Source organism: Python bivittatus, unplaced genomic scaffold, assembly GCF_059951505.1.
Source record: "Python bivittatus isolate LINGU-HERP-01145 unplaced genomic scaffold, Pbiv_v1 ctg000020_np1212, whole genome shotgun sequence".
NCBI classification, from domain to species: Eukaryota; Metazoa; Chordata; class Lepidosauria; order Squamata; family Pythonidae; genus Python; species Python bivittatus.
This window is the reverse complement of record NW_028277030.1, coordinates 24,020,878-24,042,635: the sequence shown is the minus strand read 5'-3', so window position 1 is coordinate 24,042,635 and position 21,758 is coordinate 24,020,878. Positions and strand designations below refer to the sequence as shown.

Genomic DNA, 21,758 nt, shown 5'->3' with positions numbered 1-21,758 from the left:
GTTGAGATACAGTTTTAAGCAAGGAAAATATCTTTTAAAAAGTAATTTCAGTCTAGCTTTAAGTATGACTAGCTGTATGATTTGTTTACCTGGATGTACTGTACAATACAACTGGAATCCAACTAAATGTCATGTATTACATAGTAATGACCCTGATTCAGACTGCCATGCATAATTTAGAATTTGCATCTAAATGTTTCTCCTTTTGGAGATATTTACCTGCACTGCAGGATTTTTTATTATATACACACTCAGATCTCATTTGAATGAATACTCAAGAGGAACCATTCACATGCTGGTTAAGAACTCAGGGAGTTGAAGTCTAACACCACTAGAGAATGTCAGGTAGAAAAAGGCTGTTTTAAAGCAATCAATTGTGGATCAGACAACTTAACTAAAAACTATTAGTGTTCGATTGGTGAACCTGTTTCTACATTTTAAATCTCAACAAAAAATTCAATAAACAGAACTATTTAGTACTGTTTAGTCAAATACTTATATATTACTCCAATTGGAATTAGAATATATTTAATTCTTCACAAGCATGTGTATGTGAAGATTACAAAATAGCAATAAGAGACTGAGCTTGGTAATTTCATTTACTTTGAGAAGTTTACTGATTCTAGAAGTTTTTGACGCTTTATGGCTTCCTGCTCCTTTCTATACTCTGCTTCTTCTTCTGGTGTTAAAAACTCTTCATAAAGTAGTTCATCAATGTCTACATCACCTGGTAAGATAAATCTGGGAAAACAACAAAAATTAAAGAATAAAAGACCATTGTTATTTCGTCAACTACCAACTTTTCTTTGTTCAATTTACAGCTTTTGAACTTTGAAATTACAATATGTTTTTTTAAAAATTGAAGGAATACTCAGCAAAAACAAATCCATGAGTGTTTTTGCCCTTTTCACCAGATAGGACTTTTGTTATTATTATTTATGTACTAAATGAAACATTAAGTATTTCAGTGTAATTAATGGGTTTATACAGATACAATAAGGTATTGGTGAATACCTTATTTAAAAAGTACTGCCATTTGTACTTTTTATTTAAAAAAAATAGGCTTGGGTATGTATAACTTATTAAGGCTACAATTTTAAAATGTTCAGATGTACTTAGACGCGAAACTGGATTTTAAAGAAGTGCTTATAAAACTGGAGGCAATATGGTTCTCTCAAAGATAATTAATTAAGAAACAGAATATGAAAGCTATGTCATGTAGTAAATAAAAATGCATACTTTTTGCTTCAGAAAAAAATTACTGATATATGAATATATTATGAGTGTGTGTGTCCATATATATATATATGGATTAACTGGCTAAAACCTTTATTTTGCCTTTTGATAAAATTTTGCCAATGGATGTTTAACAGAACAGTTGGACCTGAAGTGACAGGACTGTCATTTACAGCAAAACAATGTGATCTATTTATATCATTTCTAGATCACTTGATGATTAAAATTGTCCCAAGTGGGATTTAAGGACTGGCCCATAGTCCAGGAACTACAAGTGGAAAAGGATTCATGCTTGTAGCACTTTCAGAAAGAAGACTGTGGCCATGATGTCATGAGTCTAAAGTCATGAGTACATTTGGGCTGCCTGCTCCTTACTTAGCAGAATAGGGTCAAACTTATACTGAAGTACTGCAAGGAAGATTACAGGCATGAAAGATTCCAAGAACATTATTTCTACTGTGAAAAAGTGTTCTTGCATGTGTTCAATTCATATTTCAGTCTAATTTTATTGTTTTGAAAATTGTTTTGTAAAGCAGCCAGGTTCATGGACTCTATTTTCCTGTAAGATTGTAGAATTCAAAAGGAACCAGAGAATGTTCCTCATATACTGTAGTTACTTAATATGCATCCATCACAAGTTATTTTTAATCATGGGCTATAAGATTTTCTTAATACAGACAGCAAGAGAAGACAGCAGAATCAGTAAACCATTCCAACAAACCTGCCACCATCTTCTCTTTTCCCTGTAGCTATAAGAGCCTCCAAGTCTGTCCCCTTTAAGCCATATTGCAACAATTCTTTAGCAGCATCCACATTTTCAGGAACTCTTTCCAGGCATTCATGAAGTACCCAAGAACGCTTCTTAATTTTGCTCTGCTCCACAAAAAAGTAACAGGGAAAAAAAGTACTTTTACTTTTTTAGAACCTTCAGATAATAAAGTGAGGAAGTGCAGTTACAGGATGCTCTACTATATCAAGTTAATCTATGTGTCCATCTAGAACTGTATCATCTAGGCAGCCACTCCAAGAAATATTTTCTTCAACATTTCAGGCAAGAATCCAGTAGATTATATCCAATCCATCAGCAGGCTTTAGAATTCTCCATTAAATGGTCCAGATAGAATCATGGTTCAATTCTACTTTTAGATACATGATAGAAAATATTGGTTTTCTTGGCTAAAAAAAAATAATAAACCCCAAAATATTGTAACAGCTTGGGATCCAAATATATCTTCATCAAGCACAAATGCACTTCAGTTTGTGCAAGAAAGCTTTGTTAAACACATCCCATTTTCCCATATAACTCCTCCCCATAACACTGCAGAAAATCTCTTAATCCTCAGGAATGGCATTTGGGGTACACAGTAGGAGTGAGGAGGTAAGTAACCCTACTTATTAGCAAAGTTGTATTTGAATACATCCTCTGGAAATATCCATATAGATATTGTTTTTCCATAAGAAAACCTACCAAATAATCCTGAATAGAAGCCACACTAACAGCAGATTTCCTCCACTGCCTCTGATAAACAAGGTCAGAATCAAGTTCATATGTTTGAGCTAATGACAAAGCTTCCCCATATTCTTCATTATCAATCTAAAAGAAAAGCATATAGAAATTAAAGCAGTCCACCTGGACTCCATTACAGGAGTTAGCTTCTCTTATGCAAAACATTTATTGTACTTATTTTAACGTTACAAATTTAGATTTATTCAGAGTCAGTAAAAGCATGTGCTATTCACATATAATTCATGAGATAGTTGAGCCAAAAGCAATTGGTCAATATGTAGTCTGAGAGTGGACAAACTGTTGCCTTCTGTATGTTGCTGTACACCCAGCAATCCTACACTAATGGTGAAGGATATTGGGTATCCAAGTTGTAATTCAGTAACAGTCTGTATATGGAATTTGCAAACAGTACATAATAATAGGTGCCCCGTCACTCAATTTTATATACCAGTCGTGTGACAATTGCTGCGCCACCACAAGGAGAAGAATTTTTCCTGAGGTACTGCAAGTATTGAATGTTAAGCAAGGAAAAGAGATATTCTCATGGTGGACATTTTGTGCTGAGGAAAGGCATTAAACTCATGCTCATTTATTAAATGAGAAAAAACTATGAAAAGAGTCCACTTCCATCAGTCTTCCCTAAGAAAATCAAACAAACAGACAGTACTTTTTCATGGAGTGTGAAAACAAATGCATATACCTTTCCACAACTGCTATCCTAACACTTGAACTGGAAGGCAAATCTAATGAAATCAGTGCAACTCAAAACCTAACCATCTAAAACACACAAGTAAGCCCAGCTCCTATAGTATCATAAGGATTTTTTAAAAATTGTCCTTACTTGGAGAGGGGCACACATTTCATTCTTACCTTCCTTTGGTACAATTCCTCAGGGGTTGTGGATCTGAGATTCACAAGCCGATAATTCTTCATAATTGTGCGAGGACGTTTCCTTGGAGGAGCGAAACGCTCCATTTCAGTCACAAAATAAAGTCCTTGCTTAAGGTAGCCAAAATAACGGGCCTTTGCAGACATTTCATCATCTGAATCCGAGTCATCTTCTCCTTCATCTTCATCGCCAGGCCTATCTGAGCGCGATCTCTTTGAGGCAAACTTTACCTCACACTATAAAGAAAGCAATTCTTACTAAACAGTGCAATGTATCACACTGAAGTCTGCCAGGCTTTAGGATACTAAGAGGCAATAAGCTACCGCAATTCTCAAAGCTGCTGGAAGCAAAGAGAAGCAACAAAAGATCACTAGAAAATGACTTCCTTCTCAAGGAGCCACGTTATTACACTGGATAGGACATTAGCATAACCCTCCCCCCCCCCGGTAAGGATTTGGTACATTCCAACAGATCAGAATATGCTTAATAAGGATGTTTCTTAAGTCTAGGGGGGAAAAAAAAAGGAGAAGAGCCATTTGAACTCTGCATGTCATTTTTTTCTAACAAATTAAATGCTGGCATTAAATTGGGGGAAAAGGGACAGTGTCTGTCACTATGCAGCATATTACTGAAGTAGCAGCAGTGTCTACTGAATATTAAAAATTATTTTGAAAAGGAGATTTTTAAGATCTCCACTGCAAAGCTATATGGGTCTACGTGTGATCATGGTTATTTTTAAAAAGCAGTAAAATAATTAGAACTGCCCAGCACCGCACTGAAAACATGCCCATACACACAGATGTGCATGCACATCCACACACATGGACAGCACCAAAAATAATTAGCCAATACCTAGTTAAACCTAAAGCTCAACCTTAATTAACTGAAAATAGACTTGCACTAATAATAACCAATAAAAGGTAACATCCTGAAGAATTTGGAGGTAATGGTAAGCAGGAGCCAGAGGAGGATAAAACAAGGCAAAATACCAAATGGAAAGAAGAAACTTAAGTTAGAGAAAAGAAGGCTAAGAATACAATCCTGTATATGTCTACTCAGAAGTAAACCGTAATGAACTCAGCGAACCTTAGTTCTAAGTAGCTAAACATAACCCACAGCCTAAAAAAATATCATATGGATTCAATGGATCATACTCAAAAGAATGAACTAAAGGGCAGAATTGAACAGAATAAAAAACTGCATTTGCATTATTTCACAATGTAAAATAAAAAAAAACCTCAGACAGTGATAAGATCTGAAGAGAAAGTATAAAGCTGGCAACTGAACAGAAAGAGAAAAAGTAATATTGTCAACACACAAAGAAACATAAGAAACTGAAATAAAAGAATAAAAATGGGACAAAAAACAATCCGTCTTTGAAAGACCAGGCCTCAAAGCACATGCAAGCAGCCATGAGGATCTTGCACAAAGAGAAGGTGAAAGACTCCAAAGAAGGTTTATCAGGGATAGATAAGACTACATGAATATAAGAAGCAAAGAAATTATGACATTTAATCAAAAGGGAACCCCCACAAGAATGAAGATAAAGAGTTTAGCATGTAAACACAGTTTCATTTACCATCTATTTAGACAGGTTCTATTATAAAGTTATAAAAATGATAAATGTCTCATTATACTGGGGCTTAAAAAATATGCTATTGGTACCTTTGTGTGCAAATACATTTCCTTAGGATTATTTGAAGAAAACATGGTAATTTTATGGTCACAGCTTGCAAGATATGCCATTTAAAAAAAAAAATGGAAAGCATTCCTTCAAAGGAAGATACTCATTAAAAAGTCTTTAAAAATATTCATGATTAATGAAGACAGCAAACACTATTGACTTTGGATTTAAACTTCCTATAAAGAAATGAGCACATGATTGTGTTTCTGTATATTCTTGAATATTATGGAGATGGCTTCCTTTCTTTATATTAGTTTTTTAATGTTCATTTTCTCTCTAAAAAGTGCCAAATTACCTATGACATTTGAAGATTAACCCGCTGTATTGACAAACAGGTAAAACAATTCAACTGAAACCAAATTAGCTGCTTTACTTAGGAGCTGGAGAATATGTATTTCCAGAAACCCACATGCCAGATTTATTTGGTACAACCTACCCATCTATTAACTTAAACTTCCCAATTTGGCTTTCTGTATCTGTTATTTACATTTAGCACAACTTCTAAAATTACCTCCAACTCTGACCACGTAAAAGCTAGACTCTCCATTTCTGTTTTCTACTTACTACAGAATGTGTTTCAACTAAGAGAAGGTTCTAAACAGCAGCTTTTCAAAACAGAAATCATTGTTTCTTCATCCTAGCTGTTCTGGGATTACCCCATCACAGCACCTAACAGTTCCTTAAGTATGTGCAATGTAGTTCCATAACACATCTTAATGCAGATTTTACCCCTTTAATATCAACCTTTTTCCTTCTATTTGCTTTATTTTTCCATCTTGTTCGATGAGCATTCTAGAGCACTCAAAGGCTGCATGTTATTGTGTGATTTATTAATTGATCTAATTAAGATATTGCCATAATACAAAATTTGAAATGAATATTGTGATGAAAACTTATCACATCAAACCACAAGACTGTTTGATATCATTTCATGCTATGAAATACAAAGCACAGACTCTATGCTATCATTTTATCCTGCAAGCACATACAAAGAAGATTTAAAGCTTTTACTTTCATCTTCAATGATCATTTAAAATTATGACACTGTCAAACAAACCACAGTTAACATTAACTACATCTTAGGGCATGGGCATAATGCTCAACCATGGAAGAGAACATTTTTAATCTCCTGCTGGTAGGCATGAGAAAGAAGGGGACTGTGCTCATCTAAGACTCACTATGTGCAGAAGAAACTCTAGGGTTTCTTGCATTGTGACAATGCAACCGATCTTCTTCCAAACATATCCTGTTTTATACTGACAAAGGAAATTCTTTTTTATTTCTTTTAAATAGATACAGGAAAGGTGACATGTACAATTAATATCCTTCTTTGGTTCTGCAAATACTTCCTACCTCCAAGCACAGAAATCCTCCATCATGAGCTGATGTGACCTGAGGGGAGCTTTCAAACCATTCACAGGATTTCCCCAACAGGTTTTTCAAGTTCTTCACTGATGACACTGTCAGAGCACCTGAACCGCGAGCCAAAATGACAGCATTCTCCCCCCACCAGTTTATATCTATCAGTGGATAAAAAGATGCTTTGTCTGGGAGCGGGGGATCAGGGTGGAAAAGACAGAGAGAGAAAAGAAAAACATTTCAGGCATTTGAATAGAATAACTTCAATTATTTAATAAGCCATTTAAGAGCATGACTTTAATAACCATATATCAACACAGCACAGAGACCAACTTCTCTTCATTTTAATAGAAGCATTTAAACTAAGCCCTATATTAAATATATTTTCCTTAAATAGGAAATTTCCCATAAATAATTAAATAACTTCCTTAAATAAGGAACATTCTCCAGTCCAACAATATTGGACAGTTTTCATTCAGTTTCCACCCTTCCTTTTTTAGGGGAGGTTGTGGAGAAGGTGGCAGAAGCTATGTACATAAATACTGGGAGCCTTGGAGGAAGCTCTGGGCCTTTTCTAGTTCAGATTCAGGCTGGGTTATAGTACGGAGACAGCATTAGTCATACTTGTGGATGATCTCTGGAGCCTCAAGACAGAGGTGACACACCTGTCCTTGCCCTCCTAGATCTCTCAGCAGCCTTCAAAACCATCAACTGGCATCAGGGGCAGGGAGGGGGGGAACTGTTTTTCAGTGGTTCTCCTCTTTCCTCCAGGGCCGGTTCCAGTTGGCATTGGTGGGGTGGGAAGAGGTCGAGCTCTATGGCCCTCTTATGAGGGGTGCCTCAGGGCTCAAATTTCTCCCCATCTCTATTTAATATCTACATGAAATTGCTGGGCAATGTCATCCATCAGCATGGGGTAAAATACCATCAAAATACTGATGCTACTCAGCTTTATATTTTCACCCCTGGCTGCATAAATAATGTTGTCAAGGTTCTTACTTAGTGCTTGGAGGTTGTGAGGGTCTGGATGAGAAAGAACAGGTTGCAGCTCAACCCTGTCAGGACCGAGTGGCTTTGGGTTTTTGGGCCCCCTAGATCTGATGATTTTTCAACTTTAACTCTGGATGGGATAACGTTTCCCCAGACAGAGTTGGTGTGCAATCTGGGGTGCTCCTGGACTCACTGTTCCTGCTTGAAGAGCAGAGGAGCCTTTGCCCAGATTTGTCTTGTGTGCCAGTTGCACTTGTTCCTGGACCAGGAGACTCTGCTCGCTGTCATTCATGCCTTAGTGAGTTCCTGGCTGGATTACTGCAACGCAATCTACATGGGGCTGCCCCTGAAGAACACTCAGAAGCTCCAACTGGTACAGAATGCAATGGCACTTGCAGTCTTGGCCACTTCCAGGTTTGCCCATGCAACGTCACTACTGTACAACCTGCAAGGCTTCCAGTAGGCTTCTGGGTGCAATTCAAGGTGCTGGTTATCACCTTTAAAGCCCTACATGGCATAGGGCCAGGTTACCTGTTGGAACATCTATCTTCAAGGGTTTCTACCTGTTCCACCAGATCCAACAGGTGAGCATGCTGCAAACAGCTTCTACAATGCCATCTTGCAGGACCAAGGAGGCATGCCTTCTCTGTTGTAGCACCTGCCCCATGGAACAGCCTCCCCAATGAGATTCAGATGGCTGCAACTTGGCTTTCTGGAAGGCTGTTAAAAGTTGGATTTCTCCCCTAGCGTTAGGGCCCAGATGTTAGAAGAGCCCAATATATGTATATATTTTATGGAATTTTATGAAGTGCCTCAGTTATTAATTTACTTTTTTCTTGTATTGTATTATTTTAATTTTTGCATGTCTTGCTCGCTACCCAGAGTTATGTATTTAACATGGGTGGCTATACAGTATAAATTTTCTAAATAAATAAATAAATGTTAAATTATCCTTTTAAAAGAATGCAGCTGGTGTATTACAGAACATCTATTCATACAAAGCAGAATAGAATTTTTAAAAATGCTCAGAGATATGGTCATGCTGTCCCTCAGAGTAGCAATGTGACATATTTCTTTGACAAATGGCAAATGGAATCCAGCTGAAGCTGTCATTACCACTGACAAGATGAAATAATATGAGATAATCTCATCCATGCTCTTTTCTGGACATTTATGTAAATGCACAATTATACTACTTCACATTGTTCCTCTTAAAATATTTAGGGAAATTGCCTACTTTTCTTTTGCTTAAGTATAATATTTAAGATAATGTATATTTTTGTTCAGGCATGCATGATAGAAGTAAGAATGATTTACTGGAGCTGGACATGAATCTCAGAGACCTCTTAAGCTCTGCTTTTTCTATGGTAACCCAGCCTTGGGTGAATTAGAAAACAAAACAAAAAAGGACTGGGGTAACACTGCACCCTTTTAATACAAATCCCACTTGGTCCAACTGTAACATTACAACAAAAGCAATTTAGAAGTAATCAGAAGTACAATTTAATGGTAAATATTGGCAGTAAAATATTTGCAGCCATTCCTGTAGTTTAAAATATGTTTATTTGGGAGTAAATGTGAAAAGAAGGAAATATCAAAATGGAAAAGAATGTAAGAAGACCCATGATGAACCAGATGAAAAGGTTTATTTACTTCAGCATCCTTTTTTATACAGTGGTGTGCCTGTGAGAAGCCTACAAAAAACATGAAGGCAACAGCCTTCTCCCACTGGGGATCCTCAGCAAGTGGTCCTCAGAGACATACTCTCTCTGAATCTGGTAATATATAGAGCTATTACAGCTCAAAAGTGTGCATGAGAAAGTAACCTTAAAATGCACCATTTAAATTGCTGTAGAAGGCAACATTTTATGCGACTGTTTATGTTCTGTAAAACAGATTCATTAAAGGTACTGAATTAAGAAAACCCCACTCTCTCAAATACAGTATTAGGATAAGAATACCAACCTTTAATTTTCTTTCGCTTTTCAAGAGAGAGTTTCCATTCTGGTTTGATTTCATCATATCCTGGCTAAAATGACAAGAATAAGAGTTTTCTTTCTAATTAAGTACTTAGGGCATCTCTCTCTCTAGAGATAGAATATTTCCTTCTACTAAAGTATTTCTTAGAAAAAAAAGAAAAGTAAATATTTTGGTAAATTCTACCATATCACTGCTATGTAATGACATGAAAGAATCACAAAAGCAATACATGACTGGATAAGATGGAAAGAGCAGACATATAAGATATGACAGATAAGATGGAATATTGCAGACATATTCAAAAATTATATTAAACCCAGGCCCTACTTTAATCATGGTTAGCTGAAAACATTTGAATCTCAGTGTCTGATTATTTCTTTCAACTAAGGTTGGTTAATTTTCCATCATCTCCTTTTCTTTGGCCATACTTAGGAAGATGATGACCAAAGCTGAGTCTTTTATTTTCTCTTTGTTAACCTTTTTTTTAATCTTCCCCCAAAATGTTGTTCTCCCCTACCCCACCGCCAATAAATACTCTGGTCTCAATACCAAAATGTGATTGGGGAGCAAACACTGGGACAGTCATCAGCAATAACATAGTTATTTAAGGTAGAAAAGAGAGTGGATGTTACATAAATACTGTACTATAGAGGTTAGTCAGATGTGATGGATGGTAGAAGCCTGGGAAGTCTTGCAGATCAAGCAATGGAAATGAAACTTTTGAATTGCTGGTATTAGTCAAGGTATCTGCTCCACATTAGAGGTAGTAAGAACTAGATCTGGATTCAAAGGCATAACATGATTCATAACTTTTATGTGCAAGGATGGAGCACCTTTCAGAACACCTTAAAGTAGCTACATCTTTTCCTGGCTTGCACAGCTGTTCTCCATAAATAATATGTGATCCTGGGAAAAGATTGGTTTGGTTTAAGGTGTTCCTAACATATACAGTGGGGCAAAAAAATATTTAGTCAGCCACCAATTGTGCAAGTTCTCCCACTTAAAAAGATGAGAGAGGCCTGTAATTTTCATCATAGGTATACCTCAACTATGAGAGACAAAATGGGGGAAAAAATCCAGAAAATCACATTGTCTGATTTTTAAAGAATTTATTTGCAAATCATGGTGGAAAATAAGTATTTGGTCACCTACAAACAAACAAGATGTCTGGCTCTCACAGACCTGTAACTACTTCTTTAAGAGGCTCCTCTGTCCTCCACTCGTTACCTGTAGTAATGGCACCTGTTTGACCTTGGTATCAGTATAAAAGACACCTGTCCACAACCTCAAACAGTCACACTCCAAACTCCATTATGGCCAAGACCAAAGAGCTGTTGAAGGACACCAGAAACCAAATTGTAGACCTGCACCAGGCTGGGAAGACTGAATCTGCAATAGGCAAGCAGCATGGTGTGAAGAAATCAACTGTGGGAGCAATAATTAGAAAATGGAAGACATACAAGACCACTAATAATCTCCCTCGATCTGGGGCTCCACGCAAGATCTCACCCTGTGGGGCCAAAATGATCACAAGAACGGTAAGCAAAAATCCCAGAACCACACAGGGGGACCTAGTGAATGACCTGCAGAGAGCTGGGACCAAAGTAACAGGCTACCATCAGTAACACACTACGCTGCCAGGGATTCAAATCCTGCAGTGCCAGACGTGTCCCCCTGCTTAAGCCAGTACATGTCTGGGCCCGTCTGAAGTTTGCTAGAGAGCATTTGGATGATCCAGAAGAGGATTGGGAGAATGTCACATGGTCAGATGAAACCAAAGTAGAACGTTTTGGTCTAAACTCAACTCGTTGTGTTTGGAGGAGAGAGAATGCTGAGTTGTATCCAAAGAACACCATACCTACTGTGAAGCATGGGGGTGGAAACATCATGCTTTGGGGCTGTTTTTCTGCAAAGGGACCAGGACGACTGATCCGTGTAAAGGAAAGAATGAATGGGGCCATGTATCGTGAGATTTTGAGTGAACACCTCCTTCCATCAGCAAGGGCATTGAAGATGAAACGTGGCTGGGTCTTTCAGCATGACAATGATCCCAAACACACCGCCCGGGCAACGAAGGAGTGGCTTCGTAAGAAGCATTTCAAGGTCCTGGAGTGGCCTAGCCAGTCTCCAGATCTCAACCCCATGGAAAACCTTTGGAGGGAGTTGAAAGTCCGTGTTGCCCAGCGACAGCCCCAAAACATCACTGCTCTAGAGGAGATCTGCATGGAGGAATGGGCCAAAATACCAGCAACAGTGTGTGAAAACCTTGTGAAGACTTACAGAAAACATTTGACCTCTGTCATTGCCAACAAAGGATATATAACAAAGTATTGAGATGAACTTTTGATATTGACCAAATACTTATTTTCCACCATGATTTGCAAATAAATTCTTTAAATATCAATGTGATTTTCTGGATTTTTTCCCCCATTTTGTCTCTCATAGTTAAGGTATACCTATGATGAAAATTACAGGCCTCTCTCATCTTTTTAAGTGGGAGAACTTGCACAATTGGTGGCTGACTAAATACTTTTTTGTCCCACTGTAACTATAGATACTATACACCCATGCACATTTCAAATCACATTTTGCTCCATGAACCTAGATCTCTGCACAGTCCTAATAAGAGTCTATGATTTCACTTCAGGCCTGCCCCCCCAGCAAGATTGCTGTGGAACTATGATAATTTTTTATTAAAAAATGGATAATATAAAAAAAATTGGAATACAGCATAGTATCAGACTATTAGCCACCTATTTCTGTTTTGACTATTTCACCACCGAACACTCACATCTACTCACTACATCTCTTCATCTACTGACAAGGCAGACAGACAAGACAAATATCTTCATTAAAAAGAATGTTGAAAGCACTGGTTTTGCATAAATTAGGCTGGCTGGTAGCCATGATGCTCCTTCCTTCTCTTTTCCAAGTCTTATGTGAAAAGTACTGCATAGCTTTGAAAACGTTATCTCAACTCGGTTTACTTAAAACTTATTTTCTTTATTCCACAGGCATCTGCAACATGCCATGTCTTTGCTTCAGCACTAGGGACACAAACAAGGATTTGGACAAATGAAGATTTCATTCAATAAAGAATGTTTATTCATTAATTTTATTTAAAATTTATTATGGTCATCGACCAGTACACAATGAAGAGTGTTCTCTATTATCTCTTCAAATATAGCATTAAGCTGCAGAAATTGCTAATGACTGCAGCGCTAAATCTAAGAATTATATAGGAACATAATCCCTTCATACATTTTCCTGTTAGGCTAAAGTAGGATGACTCTAGAAGTCATGACTCCTGAAACAATAATACAATTCTCCGTTTAAATATTGGAGAGAACATGCAAATTAATGAAGAAAAGGGCAATGACAGAGACTGGGAATCCCAGAATAACCATACCAGCCAACTCTACAATGAGCGAAGACCATTTTTATTGATTCCTTTGTGATTAAAAATTTGTGAACCCTTTTGAACTTTCAATATTTCTGCATAAATATGACTTAAAATGTGATCTCCATGTCCTAAAACTAGATAAAGAGAACCCAATTAACAAATGAGTCAAAAACATTATATTTGTTCATTTATTTATTGAGGAAAATGATCTCTTTATCTAGTTTTAGAACTTGTGTGGAGAACAGATCATATTTATGCAGACATACTGAAAATTCAAAAGGGTTCACAAACTTCTAAGCGCCACTGTAGATGGCTATTTTACAGACATAACAGAGGCAATTAGTCCTAATTCAATATATTAACAGTCAGAAGAATTATCCAAAAGTAACATATGAATTAAATCCAATTTAGGAAAACTAAAAATCTAAACCTTGTTCCTGTCAATGGTCAGGCTTGGACTGGACAAAATGTTGTTCCAAGTCTCCTGTTTCCAACCAACCAACCAACCAACCTACCAACCAACCCCACTCTGCTTTTATCGATGTCAACGGAAGTTTTTAAAAAATAGAGGAAAAATGACAATCTCAAATTTCTACTGTAACATGAATGATGTATTACCATTGTTCTAGTTTTTAAACATTTTTTTCCTTTCATCTAGCTCTTTTTTCTTCAAGCATAACATAAGAAGTGATCACAAATGCATCCAGATGTCAGCGAGCATTGATTATCAGGAGCTAATCCCAAGCCCTACCCCACTCCCTCTTGCTAAAAGGGTTACAGATATGCTGGGCAGAATAGCATACATAAAGAAAGAATATTAATGAATAACAGGGTGACACATAATTTAATGCAAATTAAAATCTTAACCACTAAGAATTACTTTCCAACAAACTGTACAATTAAGGTGCTACACAGAAAAAGAATATATGTAAATTCTGATTTCTAGGTAACTAAATACATATTAATTCCAGGATTTTTCTACCTTTTTTTTTCTTTTTAAAGTCTACTATTTAGATACTTGACTGTGGTAGTGCTTTATTTAAACTTGCATAGGTGAATAACGAAAGGATGTGATTGTAGCTAACTAGGATTAAGCCTGCTGAGACTGATCATACCCATATTTATTTACAGGTAGTCCTTGCTTAGTGACCACTCTTTCAGCAACCATTTGAAGTTACAATGGTGCTGAACGAGGAGACTTATGATTGGTCCTCATAGTTGCTGCCATCACAGTGTCCCCACAGTCATGTGATTGCAATCTGGGCGCCTGGTAAATGGCCTGTAATTACAATGCTTACAGCATCCTGAGGTCACGTGATTGTCATTTGTGACCTTCACTGCCGGCTTCTAACAAGCAAAGTTAATGGGGAAACTGGCAGGAGGTCGCAAATGACAATCACGTGACATCACACTTAACAACCATGTGGGATTCGCTTAACAATAGCAACCAGAAGTGCCGGAACTGCCGTTGTAAGTCAGCACGGTCACATGACATCACACTTTATGACTGCATCACTTAGCGACGGAGTTGCTGGTCCCAATTATCATCATTAAGCGAGTACTACCTATATATGAACTAGACAGCTGATTTTGCATCCAAATCATAGGAAGCCTAAATGAAATAAAACAAAGTTTATTTTTTGAAATTTGAAAGATTCTTTTGAAAATGCTTTATAAATGAAATATTGTTGCACCTATGTTTTAAGCATCTCATTTTCTTCCATACTGAAAAAAGGAAGGTTTATGCCTCTATAGTGTCTTTCCAGATATACAGTTTATTACAATTCAATTTTCCAAATATTAACTTTGTTACTATGACATAAATCAGATGAGCAAAGTTGAGTAGGTAGGTGGTGAGCTTGGCTGCAGTTTTTTGCAATTATTAATCTCTGGAAATTATAGTAAGCAGAATACAAAACTTTTAAATGCAGCAGTTGAATGCATAAAGCTACACATAATTCTGCCTCAAACTGTACTGTTGTCCTCCGACTAAAATAATTTTTTCATTAATCATATTGAGTTTGGCTGCAAGCCTATATGCTGCGGACAGACAACCTGATTCTACCAGGTGTTTTGGGCCACAATTTACATAATTCCCAACCACTGAGCAGACCCATAGAGTCTAATAAGCCTGAAGCCCAAAACATCTGGAAGAACATTAGGTAGTCTATTCTTCCTATATGTGCCATACTATAAGAAAATCCTACCAAATCTAAAGGGGCTCACCGCTAAAGTAGCCAAGCCCAATTATTTATTAAATCTGTGTAAGTTTCTTGGATGGATATAAGTTCTAATTAGCCTTTTTTTTCAATATGGAACAAATGAAGTTATTTTTTAAAACATCATTCCATTTTAGATATATCTCTCCCACACTAAAAAATATCACCACTACTTCCAAAGAAGAAGAAATCCCATGCAAGTCACTGGGTATGGCCACATACCTGGTCACTTTGTTCCCATTCTCCTTGTTGTTTCAAAGAAGGAATGCGCCAAATAGTCAGTTTTCCTGAGAAGTGTATAACTGCTAGGCGAGTGTTGTCTGGAGAAAGGCTCATCTTGAAGATACCATCCTATCCAGTATTTCAGTTAATGATTAGAACAGGAAGAAAAAAAATTTAGAACATCACAATACACATTTCTTCCCACTTTCAAAGAAGATATATTTCTCATTCAAGAGTTTCCACAGTATAAAATCTGAAACAGTTGTTCATGACTGCATAATCGTAGGCATGCTTACTCAAAAGCAAGAAATATTGAGTTCAACGAACCATACGTCCGGAGAACAGCCAAGCAAACTAACCGAAAACTTCAAAGTACCATGCCGTTATTCTGATGTTACCCCTGTATATAATTTTCATCAGATCCAAATGTTTAACCCTCAAGCAGGATCAGATTCCTGGCCCATAAGCTGCAGGAGGATGAATAGGTTCCACTAAATCTACACAAGTTTGAAACAGTAGCTAGAGTTTCTTTCATACTCAAGGACCCAAAACTGATTAATTTCATCTTTATTTAATTAAGCCTCTTTTATCACTATTATATTGTTTTTGAACAGCCAGATGGCAATCATAATCAAGAATATATCTGACAATGTACCTTCCTTAGAAGCATAGGAATCTAATAATCAACGACTCTTGTGTATTTTCCATTACCTTTTCACTTCCTTGCCTGTTGTAAAATGAAAGATGAAAGATCTTGAACAATGAACTTTTCTTGGCCTGTTAAAAACAAACTTGTATTAAATTCACTTTCTTTCTGCCAGAAGCTAAAAGCAAAAAGAATCAATTCAAAAAAATATATATATAAAATACATATGTAGACTTCAGGAAATTCCTATACAATAGAAATTACAGCAGTAGGGATCATGAGTATTGATACTGTAACCTTTCCTAGAACATTCTAGACTCATTCAATAACTAGAAAAGAATATGGATTGACTTCTTACTGTGCTTTTTTTACAACACATAGAGGACACCTGGTGCTCTGCAGATGTTTAGGTCTACCATTCCCCCAATCCTTCTGTTAACTATGATGGCAGGCCCTTATGGATATAAAATCCAAAACATCAGAAGAAACAAGACACTTAATATTAATTGCATATTTACAGCAGGTTCCAGATGTCTATTTCCAATATAAATCATGATGATACATTTGACATATATAACACTTTAGTATAACCAGATTCAATCTTTTAGTCATTTTTGTAAGGCCAATAAACAGACATTCCCCCTAATTTGTAACTCTTCTAGCACGTTTGCATAGTAAGAGCCATTTCCCCCCCCAAACCATCCAACTCTATTGTTTTAAAAACTTGCTAGCAATTAGAAGCATCCCATACCCTAGGTTTTTTCCCCAAGGAGATTTGGTGAAAGAAAACACTTATATAGTTCAATACACAAATCATTCAATAATACAGAAGGCAGCAGAACTTGATGGGGGCTGAGTTGACAGTGACTGATAGGAAATGACTTTGGTGGTGTGCTAGAAAATTCAACAGCAACCCAGTGCTTAAATCTGCATATCAAGCCAAGCTAAGTCCATAGTACATAATGCAGATTTTGGAGGGCCCTCGCTCACCAAGTTGCTGAATTTGGATAGTATGATTTTGTCTTTTTATAAAATAATCACCATCCACAAAATACCTCAATCCTAAAAAGAGGTGTATTTGACCTCTGCTGGGCTTAATACATCAATTTCCCTCCAACAATTAAAAAAAAACAACACTGGTTGAAATGTTCAGCCATGCCCCATACTGTGCCATTTGTTATGCCCCTTTTGTCATTACCAAAGAAGAAGAGCCTAAATGTAGATCTTGGTTGAAAATTTTGCCCATCCCTATTCTAAGATGTAATAGTCAATGTACATATACTCAGATGATGATCACTCCTTACTGCTATGTTCTCCCTCTGCACACCCAACTGTCTACCTGAAATTAATTTAAGAGTAAGAATATCATACAATCGCAACCTCTGAATAATTCCTTAACAAAGCGAAGTGTTGGCTCTGTTTGGAGCACTACACATTTATTATGGCTTAATGTAACTTCAAATGCAGGGACTGCCCACTGTTAATGAATTGTAGGGACTTTAGTCCAATGCTTTTGATGGGAGATCAAATGAGAGAAAATAGATACAAATGGTCCAAATACACTTCATTTATACTTACAATCCCAACATCGTCTTCATAATTAGTAACCTGCTTATAATAGGGTGATCCAGAAAGAACTCTCCATACTGACAAACCACAACTACCCGCTTTAGACATTCCAGCTCCATCATCATCCACTTCACAGCCACCGATAATCAAGAGCCTATCACAAGAAGATCACACACAATTTAGCTTGGCATCCTCTTCTTTCCTCAAATCTGTGCCATGGCAAAAAGTATTCTCATCTGCCGTAATTTAAAAATTACTGATTTCATCCTGTAAAACAATTATTTATATCATTCTGCCACCTGTGCATAATAAATCCCAATTCACAATTCCTATTTAAAACTATTACTTAGAAAGAGAGAAAGAAAATCAAGAACTAAGCCTCCTTGAATTCAACTGTACTTGCCACTAAGTGTTGGTATAAGACTGTGAAGTAATTAATCCAGCAAGCTAATTTTCAAAGTAATTACATGTTTTGTTTTGTTTTATTTTAGAACTCATTGTAAATTAAAAATATGTAGTGAGGAGATATGGCATCATTTTGCCCAAATAAAAGCATGAAACAGTGTTTTACTCTTTTGTTTTGGTTTGGGTTTTTTGCAGGTGGTTAAATATTACCACCTAGTGGTAGATGAACAGTTAGCATGTTCTGTCATGAATAATGCTTTGTCCCTGTAATCGAGTTCACACATTCATCAGCCAGTCATCCAGTACAGAATAATAAAATTAAACAAATCCATCCCTACAAGAGAAAAATTTTGTCCATTTAAATTCTTCAGTAATTTTCCAGTAATTTTTCAGTGGCCAAGAGATTTTATTCATTTCTGCCTTTAGATTTGCTGGCAATGATTCCCCCCCCCCCCGGCAATTCAGATAACCAGGATTTTCTTTAAAAATTAAATGTTTAATTATATCAATTTATATAACCACACATCTGGCAGTCGCAACTCTGCTTAGTGGCTAGGCCACAAATCACAATAAACAAACCACATTACAGCTAAGAATGATAATCAAGCATTATTTAAATAAATCATTTATAAAGTGTGCTATCCTTCTCCTATGAGAAAAAAACCATGTGACCAGATTCCAGGGCAATACATAAATAAAGTGAATTCCGCAACATAAAAAAGAGATCTATTTATCTTCCAGTAAGAGGAATTCAGGGATTGTAATTTCTATGATGCTAAAACCATAAACAATACTATTGAACAAGTGGCAGTATTCCATTTTCTTAATGCTTAACTACACTAAAGGCTTACTTTACGGAACCATCTGACCCAAACATTTCTGCTTGAGATCTGTGTTGTTGGCTGACTTTGTGGATCCTTCACAGAGTTTGGTCTGCTATGCAAATTTTATATTTGGCAGTAACAAATATAAAACCAAAAAAAGGTTCTAATTGCTTCCAAAAATATATATGGGAGAATATATGGGAGTTTCTATTAGTTTCTTCTGCATTCTAGCGGGGCTCGCTGGCTTTAGAAGTGATACTGAGATGCTACCTCACTTTCTAATCCCAGGGATGGATTATTTTGCTCATCTATACACAGCAACCTTGCAAGGGGATTCTACAGATTTCCCATTCATCAGGATGCTGGAAAGTAGAGTTTTTACTACATGTTTAGGGAGAGGGTTAAGTTCGAAGCACTTAATTTCAGAAAACTGATATTTTTCATAATTCAAACATTTCTTCATACGCTACCTGAAACATGACAGCAAAAAAAAAAAAAGCTATTATATCAAGTTAGACCCAAGACATTTTATTAACTAAAAAAGGCATTGCAGCATAAATTTAAATGTTTAAACAATTCTTCATAGAGCTGAAAATGCAAAACAGAAGCAACTGTTTAAGAGAGATGGTATCAAAGGAAAATTTCACTGCTCACTAACTCAGAAATTATCTGAACTCATACATGCATGTAACAGTAACTGAAAGAAAGCTCATGGGAAGGAGATCAACAACAGAAATATCTGAATTACATCATGAATGAGTTAAGAGTTATCAGAGAGGAGGGCGAGAAAATGTGAGTGCAACAAATATAACAGTTCTCCCTTATAAGAGAGAAGGAGCAAGGCAATTAAGCATTATACCCTGGGAAACTATGAAATAAGTCATACACTGAAGTAGTAATCAGTAAACATTTGTACAACAAAGACAAACAATAAGTTATAAAGTAGCTGAAGAGAGCCAGTTTGGTCTAGTGGTGAAGGCTCCAGGCTAGAAACCAGGAGACAATGAGTTCTAGTCCCACCTTAAGCATGAAAGCCGGCTGGGTGACTTTGGGCTAGTCATTGTCTCTCAGCCCAACTCACCTCACAGGGTTATGGTTGTGGGGAAAATAGGAGGCAGGAGGATTAGGTATGTTCACCGCCTTGAGTTGACCAAAAATATATAAAAGGCAGAATGAAAATTAAGAGGAGGAGGAGGACAATGATAAAGGTAATAGAGCTGTGAGGAGGAAGAGGAGGAGATACAGGTAGCCCTCGACTTATGACCACAATAGGGACCAGAAAATTTGTCATTAGGTGGTACGGTCATTAAGGGAGGCAATTTGGTAGAGAATATGTCAGAGATGGAAGAACAATAATTTAATGAACAATACAAAACAGATGGTTAACTTTTAAATCTTGTAAATATGCTCCTTTCAAAAATGTATAACATTTTGAAGAACAAGGCCAACTCAAGACAGTAAGTTCTAGGGAAAATGATAAAGAACATGACAATAAATATTTTCAGTAAAGTTCGAAGTACTCACAACAAGAGAAACAAGAATTAAGAAACATAACTTGCACACCATTTCTGTGATTTACTGCATATTATACAATTTGCATCAAATAATATAAATCACAGAACAATTTATTAAAGTATCTTTTATACCCACTATCTGTCAGGCCCAGCCCAAGAACAACAATGAAACAGTCCAGTCCAGTCCAATCCCTTTATTTGCTTACACCTATAGACAGAATCTTGCCAAACTAAATCCATACCACAGCAACTAGTGGATATACCCTGGATTCTAGGGAGTGGCTATCCTGAATCTCTTCCTCTTCGCACACTCCCCTTGCGGACTGTGTTGCCTCTTGCCTCTTCCCCCCTCCTAGAATGCATCCCCTCCTTCCGGATAGCCTTGATCTCCCACATCACTCTCCTCCTCATAGATACATCCCATCACACTATCATAGTCTAATAAATTAAGGGGAAAGAGCAAAAAGCAGAGGTTATAAAAGTCTATTCAAGAAATAAACAAAAATCTCAAATCCAAACCAAAGCAATTTAAAAATAAATATTTTTTAAACTTTACAAAAATACATTAAAGAATTTGAATATCTTCAGTGCATTGGAAAAACCTTTAAGGACCATCTGGCACATACATGTACTAGCCATGAGCTCCAGATCAGTTTATTCTATGCTTGAATAAAATTGTAAATAGGACAGAGAGTGTGGATTTTTGCCAACAATATTTTGCAACAGTCAAGATAATTTTTCAACATTTTGGTAACAGAGTTAAAATATTGCTAGAAAAAAAAACACGGTAGCATTTCTAGAGAAAAAAAATTGTTCTGGACTAAAAATGGGTCATAATCAATAACAAAAATTAGTTTGGAAGCTTGCTTCCATATTATTCTACTTCACTCTCAATTATTAGATTCAGCAAACTATTCATCAGAGACCTATAAGGGATACACAATACAAAATACATACATATATTTATTGAAATATCATTTAAAGTTGGATCAAAAGTCTTTATCCATTAGTAGGAAATTTCCCCACTGTCCAGAGCAGCATGCAAATAAAGTAAATAAATAAATATGAAATGTATTTATCAAATGTATATAGCCTTCATAATGTTCTGCTGTTTTATCCCTGATCACACCCACTTTTAAAGTGTGGCCCTCACATGCTGTGTAAAATTTGCTATTGTCCTTGACCCAATGAAAATTGTTGTAATGGTATGTGGGAATGACCTTGGGAAACAGGAGGAAGAGCTGCAGACTAGACAAGAGGCAGATAAGAGGCAGCTTAGCCTGCTAAAACAAAGGATGCACGGCAAACATC

General features: G+C 36.6%; 1 protein-coding gene across 1 annotated transcript in view; it reads right to left on the bottom strand.

Moving 5' to 3' along the window:
* Window positions 1–21,758, bottom strand: part of NBAS (NBAS subunit of NRZ tethering complex) — a 191,603-nt gene that overhangs the window by 155,187 nt on the left and 14,658 nt on the right. The window contains exons 10-18 of the mRNA XM_088135940.1: window positions 17,714–17,858; window positions 16,201–16,266; window positions 15,490–15,618; window positions 9,631–9,694; window positions 6,670–6,863; window positions 3,614–3,868; window positions 2,705–2,830; window positions 1,958–2,109; window positions 604–741 (exon numbers count right to left, since the gene is read on the bottom strand). Of these exons, the coding sequence (XP_087992066.1) occupies window positions 604–741; window positions 1,958–2,109; window positions 2,705–2,830; window positions 3,614–3,868; window positions 6,670–6,863; window positions 9,631–9,694; window positions 15,490–15,618; window positions 16,201–16,266; window positions 17,714–17,858 (1,269 nt within the window). The remainder of the gene's footprint in view (window positions 1–603; window positions 742–1,957; window positions 2,110–2,704; window positions 2,831–3,613; window positions 3,869–6,669; window positions 6,864–9,630; window positions 9,695–15,489; window positions 15,619–16,200; window positions 16,267–17,713; window positions 17,859–21,758) is intronic.